The following is a 17,604-nucleotide window of genomic DNA, read 5'->3' as shown; positions in this document are numbered from 1 at the left end:
GGAGCTGAAAGATATAGAAATAAAGCTGGGAGGATTAAAAGGACAAAGCCATCAAGCTGAGGAGGTGGATTTTAATTATACTGGGAGCACAAAGCAAGAGTTTGGCAGCAAAGATTAAATTTGGATGAATAGGAATTAAAGCAGGATGGAATAAGGCAGCTGAGCTTGGAATGAGTTGGATGGTGGAGGAAAAAGATGGTCAAGGACTTTACAATGTAAAAGAAAATGCACAGATGTCAACTCTGCCCAGTGGGAATGTGGTAGGAGGGAAAGCGAAAGACAGGACGGAGATGCTAGATTTGCCAGTGAAGCAGAGGATGGCAGGGTTTCACGTGGCCTGATTTAGCCTTGGCAAATAGCCTGGGACAGCAAGAGAAATTGGTACCAGGACAAACAGAGTTTATTTTAGATATAGAAAATTATGGCTTTAAATCTTTCCAATGTCCTTTTGGAGGGTACTTTGATTCATCAACAAATAACAGCAAACAGCCTTTGAGATAGATGGGAACTCATGGACGAGGAAGATGTGGGAAATATATTGACATCGGTGATGAAAGGGCCAAGACTGGGCATTGAGAACTCGGGAGCACAATGATAGAATGGGAGGTTGAAATAATCTGGATACCAAATCTATTCTTCATGTTTTCCTGCACCTCAATGTAAAGGCAACACAAGCTTAGTTGTAAAACGGATAGATGCATGCAGAGTGCTAACATCATGGCATCCTTTTACTTGGGGATTATTTGCCGCAAAAGCATACTTGTCTTGGTGTGAGTGGCGAGCAGGATTGAGTGTGTTAGAAGCTGAAGCTGGAGATACTCCAGGTCAGTCTGACCTTTTTGCCCTGCATGAAGGGAAAGGAATCTCACCACGGGGAAAGGAACACTCTTCCCATTGTAGCAGCAACTTTCACCACCAATCACTCCCAGGGCAAGTGGAATCATACAGCTGAAAGCACCCCTGATCTGACTCAAATGTGAATCAGCCCAACCCAAGAGAGCTCCCTGCTCGCCACCCAAGAGAGCAAGGCCCTCCTCATCCACTGTTTGAATGGCCTCTCCAAGTGAGATTGCCAATACCTCCTAAATTACAGCCAGATTATTTCCTTGTGTATTAATGTTCCCCTTTCTTCTTTTGGCTATTTCATCCACCTCACTACCACTGAAGTCTCCCAAAAGTCAGCTGAGAACGTGGGAAATCATTCCATTCTCAAACTGACCAAGTAGGTGCATGAAGTGAGGTAGGAGGGGGTGGAAAGGCACAGAGGAACCACTTATTTCACTTTCTGCTGGGTCGCAGGGCAGGTCTTCACCTTTAGTAACCAAGCCTAAAGTGGGAACTCAAAAATTTGATAGGTGTAAACTCACAACAAAGGAGTTGCAACAGTTCCTGACTCTGGCTGATGACATTAGTTTGCCCTATAGCTTATTGCTAATGCGTTCCCCTTAAAATAACCCTGTACAAAAAGAAACAGCAGGTAGATTTTGTCATGTGTGCCAATGTCAATCACAAATCACAGCAGGAGTTCCTTCTCAACCAGCCTAAGTGAAACTTCTCATTCCAATAACATTTCGTGGCCAGATCTTGCATGAAGGTCATCAGTTCCTTTACAGTCAAAAACGAACGTGCGCATTACACTGAAGGTAGTGCCTCCTTACCCTAAACTGAGACTAGGCGTTCATTGCATCTGGAAAGGAGGTTTCCCTAATGGTTTAGCAGGCTTAAACTATGTGTAGCTAAGCAACGCACCCCAGGGAGGTTCACATCCAATCCCATGCCTATTATTTACTGTGGATGCTGCATGAAGACAGGATTCTGTTTGACTGCGATTCCCTTTATGACTGAAACTCATGCATGAATAGTAGCCACACGGCTGAGATGTGAGAGTGTGCCTCTTCACTTGCCTGTGGAACTGAAGCCCAGCAGGGAATTGGGACCTTTGGCAGGAGGAGGAGAAATCAGCAAAGCAAGGAAGTAATGAGGTGCTCTCCGAAGGTGGGTGGAACTGCTACCCAGCGCATCAAGCCCCTACCTCCTGCCAAGACAGTTCACTGTTGAGGCAAAATGTAACTCATTTGGCAGTGAAATTGGTGGAGCACACAATTTCAATTTCAAAGCGTCACAGCAATCAGAGGAGAGTGCGGAAAGCATCAGACTTTGTTAATTATTAATTAAACAGGAAGCAAGTTTGAGCACCTGTTGTCCAAGCTTGCAGCACCATTATTAAACAAAAGGCTACTTTTTACATCGCACCTTTCATGGACTCTTGACAACCCAAAAGCACTTTACAACAAACAAGTACTTTCAGGCTGTAGGCACTTTGCAATAAAGGAAATGAGGAAGTCGCTGTGTAAAGGAAACGCTCAGAAATAGAATGAAGATAAGTGACCAGACTATCTCATCATTTTGTTCCTGCCTGAGGAATAAACATTGGCCTGGATATTAGGGCAAACTCTCCTGCTCTTCGTCACAATCCCTGGGATCTATCTGAGACGGTGGTGCAGCCTCAGTTTATCTTCATCTTTCCATGATGGAGAAGGAGTATATTCGGCCCATTGAGTCTATTCTGCATCTCAGAACAATCCTACCCCCTCACTTATCTCCCTGCAACCTATTCTCTCACACATGCCCATCAACTCACTTCTGATGTCCTGCCATCGAAACTACAGTGGAGGCAATTTACAGTGGCCAGTAAACCTACCAACAAGTCTTTGGGATGTGGGACGAAACCAAAGCATCTGGTGGAAACCTATGAGGTTATGGGGAGAATGTGTAAACTCCACATAGACAGCACCGGAGGTCAGGATTGAACTTTGGTCACAGGAGATGTACAGCAGTAGCTGCTGCACCACTCTGCCATATACTTTCAGTGCTGCAATGGATTATGCCCTCAAGCATAACCTGGGACAGGACTCAAATCTAGGGCCTTCCGGCTTTTATCACCTTCCTTGCATGGAGATGAAGTGTCACTGTGACACAACGTAACAAACCCCTTTATCCACAGTCCCTATTGAAACACACTGCACAGGTGACAAGTTGAAGCAGTGGCAAAGGCTTTGCAGGACGCCCTGTCCCCATTAACAGAAGGCCCCACTAAGTAGCTCCCAGTGGTTTAAATATTCAAGAGTCAAGGAGGAACATTTGCAAGTTTTGTCACCTCACACGCGGGAGGCCATTCTTGTTCTGTCACCAATCAGACAGGCAACTCCTTAACAGCATGCAGCAATGACAATGTGTGTCAAAATGCTCTGTAATTAAAGAACAGCTACACAGAAGCATCTGTGGAGTTTATATATTCTCCCGAGTACAACATTCTGCATTGGCCTCTGGCAAACAATACACTAGACAGACCATAACAACCTCAAAAAATGTGTGTGTTTTGCAAAATTACCATCATTGACATGATAAACATGCAAAGAGAGTTACAAGTGTATGTCCTAAGGATATTAGCTGCACAATATCTTTTGCAGGGAAAAGGAAGTATTTGTGCCAGAATCCTTACTCACAGTATTGTACCGAGTAAATAATTACATCCAAATTCCTTGCACTTGAGAGTCACAGTTATTTTTGAGGCCTGCTGCAATTCAGCATTTCCAGAGCTGGGCAACTTATGATTGGCTCAGCTAGGGGTGTCTATTTTGCAACAGAAGCAGTTAAGGGGAGATTTAATTGAGTTCCATTCAGGGTGAATAGAAAGCAAACAGATCAGTAGCTTGAGGACACGGACTGAATCCGAAAGCGAGACAACTGCAGATGCTGGAAACCTGAAGTAAAAACAAAATGCTGGAAAACACTCAGCAGATCATGCAGTGTCTGGGGAGGCAGTGTGAGAAGCAAAGTTAACATTTCAGGTCAATGACTTTTCATTGGAACTTGACTTAAATTGTTTTTTTAAATTTTACTTATAGCGTGGTAACAGGCCTTTCCAGCCCAACGGGTCCGCGCTGCCCATTTTAAACCCCCAAATTGACCTACCCGTACGTCTTTGAAATGTGGGAGGAAACCGGAGCACCCGGAGGAAACCCACGCACAAACTCCTCACAGACAGCGATGGGAATCGAACCCCAATCGCTGGTGCTGTAATAGCGTCGCGCTAACCGCTACGGAAGCAGAAGAATTATAGGGGATATTAGGGAAAAAGTTCACACAATGAAGCAGAGGAAGGATTCAACCCAGTTATGCAAAAGTATGAGGGGTCATAAGATAGGGGACAAAGATTTAAGAAAGCAGTTGGCCCAATTTCAATTCACCCAGTTAATAGTGGGGGTTTGGAACTCACTACTTGAAAGGCTAGTGGAGGCAGAAAACCTCACCACGTTTAAAATGTACCTGCATGAGGACTTGAGGAACTATAATCTCCAGGGTATAGATTCAGAGCTGACAATATACCTTTCTTTTCACTGGCATGGACATGGGCTGAATGGCCTCCCATGGCATAAATGTCTACAACTTCACATGCAGATAATAGCATTATGTTGCCTTGTGTTTATATTAAACACAATGGGCACTGTTTGGTACCAGTTTAATATTGTTGCACAGGTTTCCCTGGTGTAAAGTAGGGACAACAAGATTTTGCCTTTGGCATCCTGATGTGCAACATTTCCAGGATGTTGCCTGGAATGGAGAGCTGTATTTATAACAAGAGACTGGACTTACTCTCACTGGGATGTAGGAGGCAGAGGGGTGACCTTACAAAATTATGAGGGGCATAGATAGGATAGATAATCAGAGGCTTTTTCTAAGGGCAGGTGTGTCTAGGACCAGAGGGCACAGGTTTAAGGCAAGAGGGGAGAAATTTGAAAGGAGATGAGGGGGGAGCTTTGCCACAGGGTGGTGGTTATCTGGAACAAGGTGCCAGAGGAGGTGGTAGAGAAGGATACAATTACAATGTTTAAAAGGCATTTGGACAGGTATTTAGATAGGAAAGGCACAGAGGGATACAGGCCTAATGCAGGCAAATGGGATTAGAGAAGACAGGCATCACTGTCGACCTGGATGAGGTGGGCCAAAAGGGCCCATTTCTGTGCTGTATGATTCTACAAACTAGGCCAGTGTCAGGTGTGGCTCAGTGGTCAGCACACACTCCCCTGAATCCATTCCAAAGGAGCACTAACATCCAGGCTGACACTGCTGCACAATACTGACACAGTGCTAAGCTGTTGGAGGCAGGTCTTTCAGAGGAAATGTGCTTCCATGAAACTAAAAGACATTTACAGTATTTTGAAGAACAAAGTTAACCCAATAAATGCCCCCCACCCCAATCCTTTTCCTCCATCAATATTCCTGAACATTAGTATCAATTTGGTGTCTTTAGGACCTTGTCGTGTACAAATTCGTGGATTCATTCCTACATTTAAGAAAAAAAATCAAGGCCACAATTGAAAAATATTTCATTGGCTGTAAATTGCTTTGGGACAGGAAAAGGCCATGAGCAATGTGAATGCCAGACTCTTTTCTTAAAAAAAATCAGTGAGAGGAAATAAAAAGAACCTCACTGCTTTATTGCAGGTTACATTCCTTGTCAGAATGTTATTAGATAACCCAACGAAATTTGCAGGCCCAATTCTAAACAAACTGAGATCTGTAAAACAGAGGGGGGAGAGACAGAAAGAGCAACAAAAAAAAAGTAGTTCGACATGCAACTAGTTAGCCTGTCATCTGAATATAGACAATAACAAAATAAAAAATATTGGAAAATATATTTTAAAGATTGCATCTCGATAGTTTGTCAAGGCAAGTCTGGGAGGCAATACATTCAATAGTAGTCAGTTATCCAAATTCATGCTTTTTTGCTAACTTACACACAAGTTCCAAATGACTAGCCTACTATTAATGACGTTGTTTGAGGAATATAGCTTGGCCAGGATCACCTGCTCTTCTTTAAAATAGTGCATTGGGATCTTTTGATATTCACTGCAGAAGACCAATGAGACCCCAGATTTGTAAGGTTTAATTCACAAGACAGCATTCTACAAGTGCTCACCAATACTCTCATTGACAGTACCCTTCCTGTTAGCAAAGATTGGTGGAATAGGCCTGTCTATAATAACAGTAAAATATCAGCCTCAGTACAAAAAGAAAGATTTTCCAGTTTTTAATCTTTATTCCTATCCTTTTGAAATGTCAGACTCTTTCAGGTGTCAGGTGAAGAGGAAAGGGGCTGTCATTCAGTTTTAGAGGAATATTGTTTTCATGAAAGCAGGCCCTGGCAAGCCTTTTTTTTGTGTTTGTCTAGCAGGAAGAGCCCACTTATTTCCATCACAATGATCCAATGATGTGTTTTGAAGCAATTGACTTCAGGGTGTAATGTTTCTGTAAAAACAAACAGTGAAAGATTTGCCAGTGCATTTTTTTTAAACCCCCATAAAAAGATTTGTGTAGAGAGAGAGAGAGAGAGAGAGAGAGAGAGAAAGAAAGAAAGAGAAAAAGAGAAAGAGAGAAGAATGAATCCAACTCTCATGGGAAACAGGCAAAATAGATAAGACAATTGCATTTGCAAAAAAAAAATACATTTGCAGGAGTTCATTGACATCTAACCACTAAATAAAAGAAATTTTGAAACTCAACACCTGACAGTTTAAAATTGCTGGTTTTGCTCCAGAAAGAAGTGGTTGCAAGACTAATAAATGTCACTGCGATAAACAAAACTCAAACCGCTTGGATTTACATCTCTGGCATTCTCCAGGAGCTGTCAGGAGATGCTGTTCCACAAAGACCACAGCCTTCAAAAACTTGCCCACAACTGTCAAGCATGGCATCTGCAAAACTTTTATCCTACAGTAGCATCTTCAATTAAGCACAGCATAGCAATAAGGCTCTCAAAACAAAACATGTCATAAAAATGGTCCACTGTACGTCATTGGGATCTGCTAACAAGTGCGGTTTCTAGAATATTTTGTAGCATTTTCCTTTCTGGTGGAGGCAGAAACTCTTATCGCATTTTTTATTTTTAAAAAACATAGCTGGATGAGCACCTGAAGACCTATGAAAATGCTGACACTTTTTCCTTCCACAGATGCTGCCTGATCTGCTGAGTATTTCCAATATTTCTCCTTTTTTTATTTCAGATTACCAGCATCTACATTTTGTTTTACTTCTTGACAGCTAGAAACAGGAATATGCCTGTATAATTTTCATTTTGCCCTGCTACAAGGTTTTTAGACATATTCTTCTTTCTCTTTCTATCATAGATGAGGTTTTAAAAAAAAGAGGAAAGTTTGGAAAGTCAAAACTTCCTGAGACAATTAAAGTAAGAATATTCCAAAACAACCCAGTGGAAGCTGCCTCACAACTGAGGGAAAGGCTGAATTATTCATGTCAGCTGCAGGCTGAAGCTTGTTAATTAGGCCTCTCATAAATGAGATAGCCTTCAGATTTTGCTCAACATGTCTCACAATTTTCCTCATTTCCTATCAGAAGGACAATTTTATTTAAACAAACTAATTACATTTGTTGTTTCAACAAAAGAAATATCCCAAGTAAAATATTTAAAGAGTGTGGCATGGTCTTTTCTGATTATCTTTCTCTGTGCCCTCCATACTAAAGAAAGAACTGAAAAAAAATTGCATGGGTGGCTAAAAGATTCAGTCTGACGATGTCCGAAACACCGTATGGAGTATGCCAAGATTCCCTGGCGTTTACATTGAGGAATCCGGTCTCAAATCCTGCACCGGACCAAACCATGTTTGGGATCCAAGAGTCCATTACTTGGAATGACTATTATGCAATTGCAAAGGAAAAGAGAAATTATCGTGCTTTTAAATTATTTGTGCTTGATTTCATATGTTTAATTATTTAAAAGTGCCTCAAATGAAGAGCAATTTAAAACAAATAAAATTATTAAGATGAATTAATACAAGAATATGTGAAAGTTACTGAATGTTGGGATGTTCAGAAGCATTGAATAACCTTGACAGGAAGCAAAGTTGGGGGTGGGGCTTAGCTGTCTGTCAGAAGCCCACCCACAAAAAGCCAAACCATTTGATACCCTGACAGCATTCAGAGCTCTAGCAAACAAATTTCTAGAAGCTTTTGAAACATGGCTAAGCCTTTTCCGCAACGTTGGTCTCTGTCAAAGCTGTTGAGGACCCCCAGGTGCTTTATAGTCAACAAGGTTACCTTTGGAGTAATTTAGGTAAAGAGACAGCCATGATACTGTTGCAAAAAAAGTGCCAGAGTATTCAGCTCTAAATGAAGGCCCTTTATCTCATTGCACTGTGGGATCTTGCTGTGCACAGTCTGGCTGCCTCTTTCTCCCCATTACAATGGGGACAGCAACTCAAATGTACCGCCTAACCTCATAGGCCATAAAGCACTCAGAGGGACGCGAGGGTGGAGGTGACTGCATATCTTCTGCCAGCCGGACAGCAAGCATTTCTTCAAAGTAACAGGAAGCCCAGTGCCGTACCCCGAGCACCATGCAAGCACAGCCTAGTCATCAAACTTCAACGGTGCAAGACTGGTCCCTGCATTTCACATTGCTCCTCTGAGAAGCAGTCCCAATCGCAGCTCGGAATCCGATTTCCAATGATGGATGCGTGGCAATCATCACACCTGGTATTATTCCCCACAGATCTGCCACACACCTCCAGAATTTTTCCAATTCCACTCATTCTTTACAGTATGTTTCCCTTCTAAATTAAGGGCACTTTTAGCTGAAGTCATTGCGCAAACACAGAGTCATAGTATTCCTGATACTGGGAGGACATTGCTACTGGTTTGGAATCATAGTCAGAGCCTCCTGCTATTTATTCCCCTCACAAGCACACAATTTCACACCCAACCCATTGGCCCAATCTAGCAGACCTTGCTGCCGGCTCCACCTTGTTATTCGTTAGGTCAGGTGCCTTTGGGCACTTCCTTTCAGGCAGAGTGAACGCAAGCTGTTATTGTGGCGACATGCCTTTTTGTCGTGTTATAATTCCCGTGAGATTAAAATCAAGTTGAAATAAATAACAGGCCCAGTCTCCCTGATACCCATCAGCACAGCAACAGAGCTGCCACAGCAAAACAGGAGATGATGTTGATGGCCAAGTCATGCAGAAATATTAGTGTCCTTCTCCCCAGAAACATCACTGATATCCACCTGACCACAAATCAGGATATTTTCCAGCAGGTATAAGCTACACAAGGCAGCTGGAAGCTACTCTGATCAGCAAAAACCTCCCCCATACTCCATCCCACCAACATTGACCTAATGGATGCTTGACAGTCAGATGCAATCCCAACAGGTGCATATTTAATTTCCCTGGTTCCTGCATGAATTTTCAAAGAGCTAGTTGAGGTAAAAGACAGAGGCATTCAAAGGGAGGCATTTCATCAAAATACATGGAGAGGTAGATATTGAAGGATAGAGTTAAAAGAAAAAGGGGTGAAAGGAGCTTAGTGGACCAGCAGCACCATTAATGCAAGTGGAGTGACTTTCAGAGGCAGAGTGCAGCTTGTTGATGTGACTACAGAGCACACTAACTGAGGCAAGTATTTTTTTTCCCATTCTTCCTACAGAACTGAATAATTTTGCAGATCCCCACATTAGCCTTTCCTTACCCATTTGTTATAATACATTAACCCACCGATATCTGTGTAGTAAATATTCAGCAATTCTATATTCCTTTGCATCCTCCTCACTTCCCCACATAGCTTCATATCATCACCTGGATCACCTCATCCGAACATTGACAGATTAGTGCTTCAGTGATGCACAATCTTTTTGGCACTCCTCTAGTTGCATCTGACCTTGTTGAAAATAACCCCTTCTTCCTCCCATCTATTAACCAATCACCAATTCATTATAATACATTAAACCTACTCCCACCCACCCCAATAACCACACCCAAGGAGTTTTATAGTGCGATGAAAATTTTGGTGATAAATCACACTACAAGACCTATGCCAATGTCTTACTCACACAGTTGCTTTCAAGATCCTTTCAATGACAGGTACTGCCTTGCCCCAATGACACACCCCTGCACCATCCCATCCCTGTAATAGTCTATGGAGGACGTGCCAAACATTACAGTTATATTTTTTTCTTTAACTGTATGAAGCAAAGGTCATTGTCAAGGAGATAATACACCAATCCCATACTCTCAGCTCAAAGGAAGAATGTGTGAGTTTGATCGACATTAATGAGGTGAGAAGTCTCCAACCGAGTAATTTGAGCATATCCCTTTCCATCCCTTCAGTCGTTCTTCATTGACCACTTGCTCAGGCCCCACTTAGTCTGCCAGCCAACAGTCAGCTTCAAGCCATCTCTGATGATTGACCGCATTGACTACTTTTTCCCCACCGCTCCACATACCCAATTGAACTCTCCATCCTTTGAATTGACAATCAATGTCAAAACCCATCAGACATTCCCATGGAACAGCCGATAACTTGTGACACAGTCACACAGCCTGCACAGTGAAACTGGATGTTTGTCATTCAGTATTAAACAAACAATGGACACTTCAGTTCCTCTTCTGCCCAGGTACTGCCATCCTCGCGTTACATGCAACCAAAGAGAATGATATAATTCTTAACTTCCTGTTTCCCTTATCTTTTGCTTCCTGTGCAATTGATAGGGTGTTGCATTCTGGTAAAACAAGTCATTATAATTGACCTCAGTATGTTCCCCACTACCAAGTTGGAATAGAGAAGCAAAACAAAATGTCTGCAAATGCCAGCATACCTTTGATGTTACTTGAGGGCTGGCATCTCATTTTTAAGCAGTGGCACAATGAGTATCATTGCTCCCCTTTGGGTTGGCAAATCAAAGCTTCCAGCCTCAATCCAGACATGAGCACAAAATCCAAGCACACCCTTCCTGCAATACTGAAGGAAATTGTCTAAGAGGCCATCTTCTGGAGGACACATTAAACTGAGGCCCAAACTTGTGATCTCAGTTGGAATAATAAATTCCTTGTCACTATCACACAGAAGGCAGGCCATTTCTTTCTGATGTTCAATGTGTATTCCACAAACAAAAATCACTAATATCAGATTTGCTCATTATAACATTGCTGCTTATGCAAACTTGCTGTGCACAAATTGGCCAATGTGCATCTCATAGTAACTACACTTCAAGAATTATTATTGCAAAGTGCTTCACAGCCAATCTCCTGAGCACATGAAAGATCTGTAGAAATGAAAAAATACAACAGCTACTTAGAGTCATAGAGTTATACAGCACGGAAACAGGCCCTTCGGCCCAACTCATCCATGCTGACGAAGTTTCCTCCCCAAGCTAGTTCCATTTGCCTATATTTGGCCCACATACCTCTAAACCTTTCCTATCCATGTACCTGTCCAAATGCCTTTTAAACATTGTAACAACGCTTACAGCTTCCAGAGGAGAGGAAATCATTTTAACATTAAACAATGGAAAGGAACAAATCAGCATATGCCCCAGGCCAACAATGCAACAGGCAACTAGTGTAGAGCAAACCCTTCCCCCTCCAACATCCACCCCAGCTTCCATGTGACAACACTGCAGCCCAGTGACATGACACAGATGAAAGGCAGCATCAACCGAAGGCACTGGTAAACAAACAATTCTGAAATTCACTGCCTGTAGTGCCTTCAAAAGAAAATTGGATAGGCACTTAAAGAGAATGATTTGCATGGCTATAGAAAAAGTGTGAATTGATGGGTTTGCTCACCAGGAGCCAGCATTAATTCAATGGGCAGAATGGCCTCCTTCTGCACCAGAACAATTTTGCCCATTCTGTGCCTGCAGTTTGCCCAAGAATCTCTACAAGGGAAATAAATTCTTGTAATTTAAGATTATCTTATCTTAAATTACAAGAAAACCCACAAATTCTCCTTGTAGTCTGATACCCTGTTCTTCTGGCTGGCATTGGAATAATGGCTCAGATGGTCATGTGGATGATGCTAACATCTCTAAAAAGTGAGACCTCAACTGATTTGGCAACAATGCATTGAGGCAGTTGGATAAATTTTAATCAAGGTTGGCTCCCTCAGGATATTCTAAAAATATTTAAATCAAATAAAATAATAATTGAGACAAGGGACTGCAGATGCTGGAATCGGGAGCAACAAGCAAGATGCTGGAGGAACTCAGCAGGTCAGGCAGCATCTGTGGAGGGAAGTGGACAGTTGACATTGTGGATTGAGACCCTTAGGAATAATGATTGAGATATATTGGATTTATACATTTCTACAAGTTTTATATGAAGAAAAAAATTACACAGTTCGGCTGAACTCATGTTATTGGGTCTGGAAGCCCAAATTGTTCAGGGTCTACAAGCACTCAATGCAGACGGTGCATCAGAAGTGGAAACAGACAATGCCTTAGATACCCAGATACATTAGTTTAAGACCAGGGAATCAGAGTGGGGGGGTGCAGGAGTAGGAGTGATCCACAATGCATCTCAGAGGCAACTGGTGATCCAGCCACAAATTATACCCCAAACACCCTCTGTTTTGCAAAGTATTTTTCCTTCTCAAGATTGTGTTCAAACTCATTTTTCGTAAATGGAAAGTGCAAGAAAAAGCTTCCATGAAGCAACCCAATCCGGCAGAATTTTTAAATGCAGGACTCATTCTACCTATCAATGCCTTGATACATTTCAGGCTGGTGATATTCGGCTTTATCAACGCAACCAAAATTAGGTTTTCCACAAAAACAACCATTTAATTTGAGCCTTATTCACCACCCGTTAATAACCCAATGCTAAGGAACAGAATACAATGTGAAAAAAAGATTCACAATTATTTGCTGGAAATATTGCTATTTAGAAAGTAGTTGTGTTCCTTTGTTAAATTTTATCTTTTTTTATTTTTTCTTTAAAATGGACGTTAGTCTACTTGGGCATGAAAGGAAGCAGCTTAATCTTGGAACTTCCTCGTAGACGGATACAAATAGCAAAATCCTCAACTTGCTGATTAATTCAGCCAGGACGAAGCTGGTTTTGTAACCTGGTTCAGCTTTTACAAACCAGTGCAAAAGGATTGCAGAAACTCTCAGCGAGTGAAATTTCTGCTTAACATTGCATCATTGTTTGCACTGGGTTTGAACAACATGTCAATGACACTGAAAAAAAAGTATCCATAGCAATATAATGGAAACTGATATAGCCACTTCTCTCCATGTCATTTGTGGCATCACCGGAGAAGGGCAGGGGTACCATATCCTTACCATCTTAAAGCAGACTGAGCACAGAACCCTAGCATTGAGAAGGATCCCACATTTTGGCCTCTTAAGGTGGACTAGACAATCCATCCCATCTCCCTGCCTGAGAGAGGATTAAATCCTAAATTTATTTAAATTAATTTTAACCTTTGAACTCGAGATCCCTACTTCATCTCACATGTGTGATGGCCTCCCTTGATGGGGAATGGGGTAAAGCTGGGAGATGATTTGCCAATAAATGCCGAAAGATTTTAGAGGTCAGCATAGACATGGTGGGCCAAAGGGCCTGTTTCTATGCTGTACAACTCTATGACTCTATAACCAGTGAATAAAAGACAGATGAGGACAAATTATTTCATTCAAGATAGTTGCAATGATTTCAATTGCACTGCTTCAAAAGGATGACAAAAGTGGATTAAAAATTAACTTTCAAAAGGGAACTGGATATAAACTTAAAGGGGAAAAAATATGCAGGGCTGTGGAGCCAGAGGAGGGGAATGTGATTAATAGGCTTCCTTGTGCCCTGGAAGATTCAATGATCAGCAAATTGTTATAATCCGAAACTCACTGCCTTCTAAGTATGGAGGAAAGAGAATCGATCAATGCCTTCAAAAGGGAATGGGATATACACGAGAGAATAACTTACAAGGCTACGTGGAAAGAGCAAGGGAATTGGACAAAGATTGCCTACCCAAGAACCAGCATTAATCTGATGTGTTGAATGGCCTTCTCCTGTGCCATTCCAATTCTAAGATTCTACCTGTCTCTCCCCATTTAAAGCAGCTTCTTTATATCCACATTTTTCGATCAATATCAAATTTTGTTTGGCAAAATTCCTGACGAGTATCTTGGTACTTTGTACTATCTAAAGGTGCTATACAACTGAATGTTGCTATGAGTGAAATTTGTTGTTGTTTGCTGTTAAAAATATTTATTGGTGGGTCTCTACTCTTTGGAGAGCAGGGTGGAGAGGACAAGCTCGCATTAGTTGCCATCAATAATTTTTTGGGAGGGGGTGTGAGGTGGTGGTTAAAGGAGTGTGGATAAGAAATTATTTTGTGCAGGTGCCAAACTAAAAGGCACTGAATTATCCAGGTTGTTAGAGGCTTGTACACTTTGCAAGCATTTCTTTTGCATCGCCTTGACAAGACAACACACCAGGGGTCATTGCTGTAACCCCAAAACATTCGTCTCATTTATCCCCAAGCAACAGGCTCTCGTCTTTGGCACTGGGTAGATTCATAACCCGACACTCTCCTGGGAGAAGCGAGGATAGAAACAGAGACAAGACCAGTAAACGGCCTCCTCCTTCCAGACACAAAAATGCATCTTTTACAGTGCCTCACCTCTGCTTCAACGCTAAGTTAAACATAACTGGGTACCCATTAAATATAATTTGTTTGAAGAAAAGGCTTTCCATCTTACATTGTTCACCGGTGCCAGAGCCAGGCAATTTAATAATACAAGAAAACAGTTTCCCCCCAACTAACTAGAAATATATGCTGTCAAAGAATTGAGATAACATTAGCATAATATATTCATGGGATCAATAGCTATCTTATTCACTGCACAATACATTCAAAACAAGTGGCTATCTAGGTAAAACAGCCTCATAAAGAGCATTTTATTATCACTCTCTCCATTTTCCCCCCCACAGCTCCTCCCCCTAGGCTTCAACACACACCCTTACACAGGTCTACACACCTTTATAAACCCACACAGGGGACAGAGGGCTGTTTCTGCTTCCATGTCTGTGGTGCTCTGAAAAATGCCACTGGGAGATGCACCTCAGCTCTGAGGATGGACCCTTCCTACAGTCTTCTCTCCCTGATTTCAGGGAGGAGAGTACCAGAAGTGGTAGGTGAACAGGAAGTCAGGTTTCCTACTCATTGCCTCCCTACCACAGCACATACCACATTCTCACCACTGCATTTACAAACGGCAGCCCTGTAATCCTCTCCTCATCCTAAAAGACATGTAAACCTGACATCAAAAATACAGACCCAAAAATAACAGAAAGGACAGATTGTTCATTATGACAAATAACTGCCAGTTTTCCCATTAACCGGCTCATTTTCCAGCCTCAGTTTTAAGCTCTTCCTTCCACCGCCTGTTTCAAATAGAATGCTTAAGATTCATTTTTCATAAACCCAAAACATCCAAAATTAGAATTCTTTTTTTTAAACAAGTCATCCAGGCTGTCTGTCATTACAACGTGATGAATGCTCAAACAAAGTCAGCTCAAAATGTATATGGAATCAAATCATTGCCTGACAATCAATTTAACATCTTTCACTACAGTCTGCAATAGTCTTTAACTATGAAACTGCAACACCGTGAAATTTTGTTCCGCGGTTTTTATTTCAACCTTATCCAATACCACTTCAACTGCAGGCTTATTTTGTGGGAATGTCTTTAGTTTGCAATGGTTTAAAATTTATGCCTATGTAAAAAACAAAGGGGTAAAATAAAAAAGCTGCTAGGAGCATGGAAATGTCTTTGAAGCATTTAGCTTGCAGGATTAATCGAATTATAATTTAATCATTTGATCAAACACCAATTAGCATAATCACTTGAGGGGAACTGTTGGGAGCCTCAGCAAGTGAGCGAGGAAGAGTCAAACTACTTCAATCAGAGCTGACAGCTTTTAAACGGAACAATTTTGCTTTTACATAACATTTTTCTCGAGAGAGAATTTGAAATAAATGCAGCAAAATAAAAAAAAGGCCATTCATGGGAACAGAGACATCAATTCCTATTAAATAAACTGACTGGCTATCACATTCTCATGCCTTTCTATGCAGACTTTGAGAAGAAATAACCAGCAGTTTCTAGAAATAATTTGTTAGCAAAATGATCCAGTGTCTATAAACGGCAGGCATCATGGGTCATTTTGTTTCATAGGTATATAACAGTCTAAAATTATTTGCATTCTGCCTTTATAGATGAAGCTATGAGAAAGTCATAAATTACAATAACATTTAACCCCTTAGATTCGGGTTTTGGAAGCCAAATCCTTGCAGAATATCTTGACATTTAAAGGAACAGATTCTAGTTTGCCGCTGCTGTGGTGTGCATGTGTGCTCTTCTGTTATTGGAAAGCTCTGGAGAGTTGGCATTTAGTATTGAGGTGACTTTGCTCAAATGCAATGCATTTAAAAACAGGATTCTATAAATAGCAATGCTGTCTCACACTTAAATCTTGCTCACAAGCTCCAGGAGTCAAAAATAAACTTCAGCTGCAACAAATTGAGGGTCATTTATCTAACCAGCCTCCATGCCAGCTACCTTCACTCATTCATCCGTCTCATCAGCGTTGAATTGAACTAGTAATTGTGCTTTGTTGTAAGAAATCAGAAGTGGACCTCAGCCGTAAATGCCTGTCTATTATCTCTATCTTTTGCAATATGGATGTGTCCAAGTTTTTCCAAAAAAAAAGCCACTCTTCCCCACCCTGCTCCCTTCCAACCCCACACCCCAATCCTGTCAAATCTGCATTTATTTAATTTTCCTTTTTAAAATGTTTTGTAATCTTTCCTCCTTAAATCGGAACCAAGTAGAAATATACGTCTTGCTTATCTGAAGCTGTTTCAATTTTACCTTTTAAAACACAATCTTACAGTTACCCTGTACATTTTATACCCATAATATATATGGAATATGACATATTATACATAAAAATACAAGCTTATGTATAGGGAGAGACACCATTCTAAATTTTCAGTGTTCACACTTCTCATTATTTGTCTCTTTTGTCAGAGATCACATTTCTATAGATAAAAATCATCAATGATGCTTGCATAATGCCCCACAAAATATATAAAATGTAGATTAATTGCAGCATATATTGCTAGGCATATAGATAACAGCAAAGAAAGCCAAGATACATGCCTGCATTTGTTGTATGACAGCAACAGGGCTGACTCTGCTGGGTAAGCTACTTTAAATGATTACAGTGCAATTTTCTGTCTCCTGCTGATCACTGTGTAGAAGGAAACGTAAAGAAACATTCTCTGTCATCCCACAACCTTAATGTGCAAAGGGACTATTTCATTAACCAACTCACCATTCAGGATGCTGTGGAGCAAGAGAGTTGCCACGATCCACATGCCCTAGGCTTTGTCCTTCTTGCAATGATCCCTGTGCACTTCCCCGTCTTCTGTAATGTGAAATTTGTTACTGTATATGAAGGTTAACATCCACAGGGAGAGAGAGGGAGAGGGAGAGGGGGAGAGAGAGAGAGAGAGAAACCTCTTGGTTACAACAGGCACTGGAAATCAAACCAGCTTGCTTTGGTAGCCCTTTATACTGGGGCTGGAAGATATGTCTTTGCTGGCTGTGTCCTTAAAACCTGATCTCCTCTCTTCCCTTCTCTTCTCTTGAGTGCAAGAAAAAAACCGGATCAGAGATTCAGAGGGTGTGTGCAGCCCCGGGAGACAGCCAGGTGTGCTGGGACACGGAGAACACTG

At 41.5% G+C, this 17,604-nt stretch overlaps 1 protein-coding gene across 1 annotated transcript in view; it reads right to left on the bottom strand.

The window, feature by feature from the left end:
• The window catches only part of LOC127569020 (cell adhesion molecule DSCAM), a 530,455-nt gene extending 513,065 nt beyond the window's left edge, over positions 1 to 17,390 (bottom strand). Inside the window, exon 1 of the mRNA XM_052013277.1 lies at positions 17,202 to 17,390. Within this exon, the coding sequence (XP_051869237.1) occupies positions 17,202 to 17,244 (43 nt within the window). The 5' untranslated portion in view covers positions 17,245 to 17,390. The remainder of the gene's footprint in view (positions 1 to 17,201) is intronic.
• Positions 17,391 to 17,604: the final 214 nt, after the last annotated feature.

Source organism: Pristis pectinata, chromosome 4 (assembly GCF_009764475.1).
Source record: "Pristis pectinata isolate sPriPec2 chromosome 4, sPriPec2.1.pri, whole genome shotgun sequence".
Taxonomy (NCBI): domain Eukaryota; kingdom Metazoa; phylum Chordata; class Chondrichthyes; order Rhinopristiformes; family Pristidae; genus Pristis; species Pristis pectinata.
Note: the sequence above shows the minus strand (reverse complement) of the source record. Positions and strands in the feature narration are given on the sequence as shown.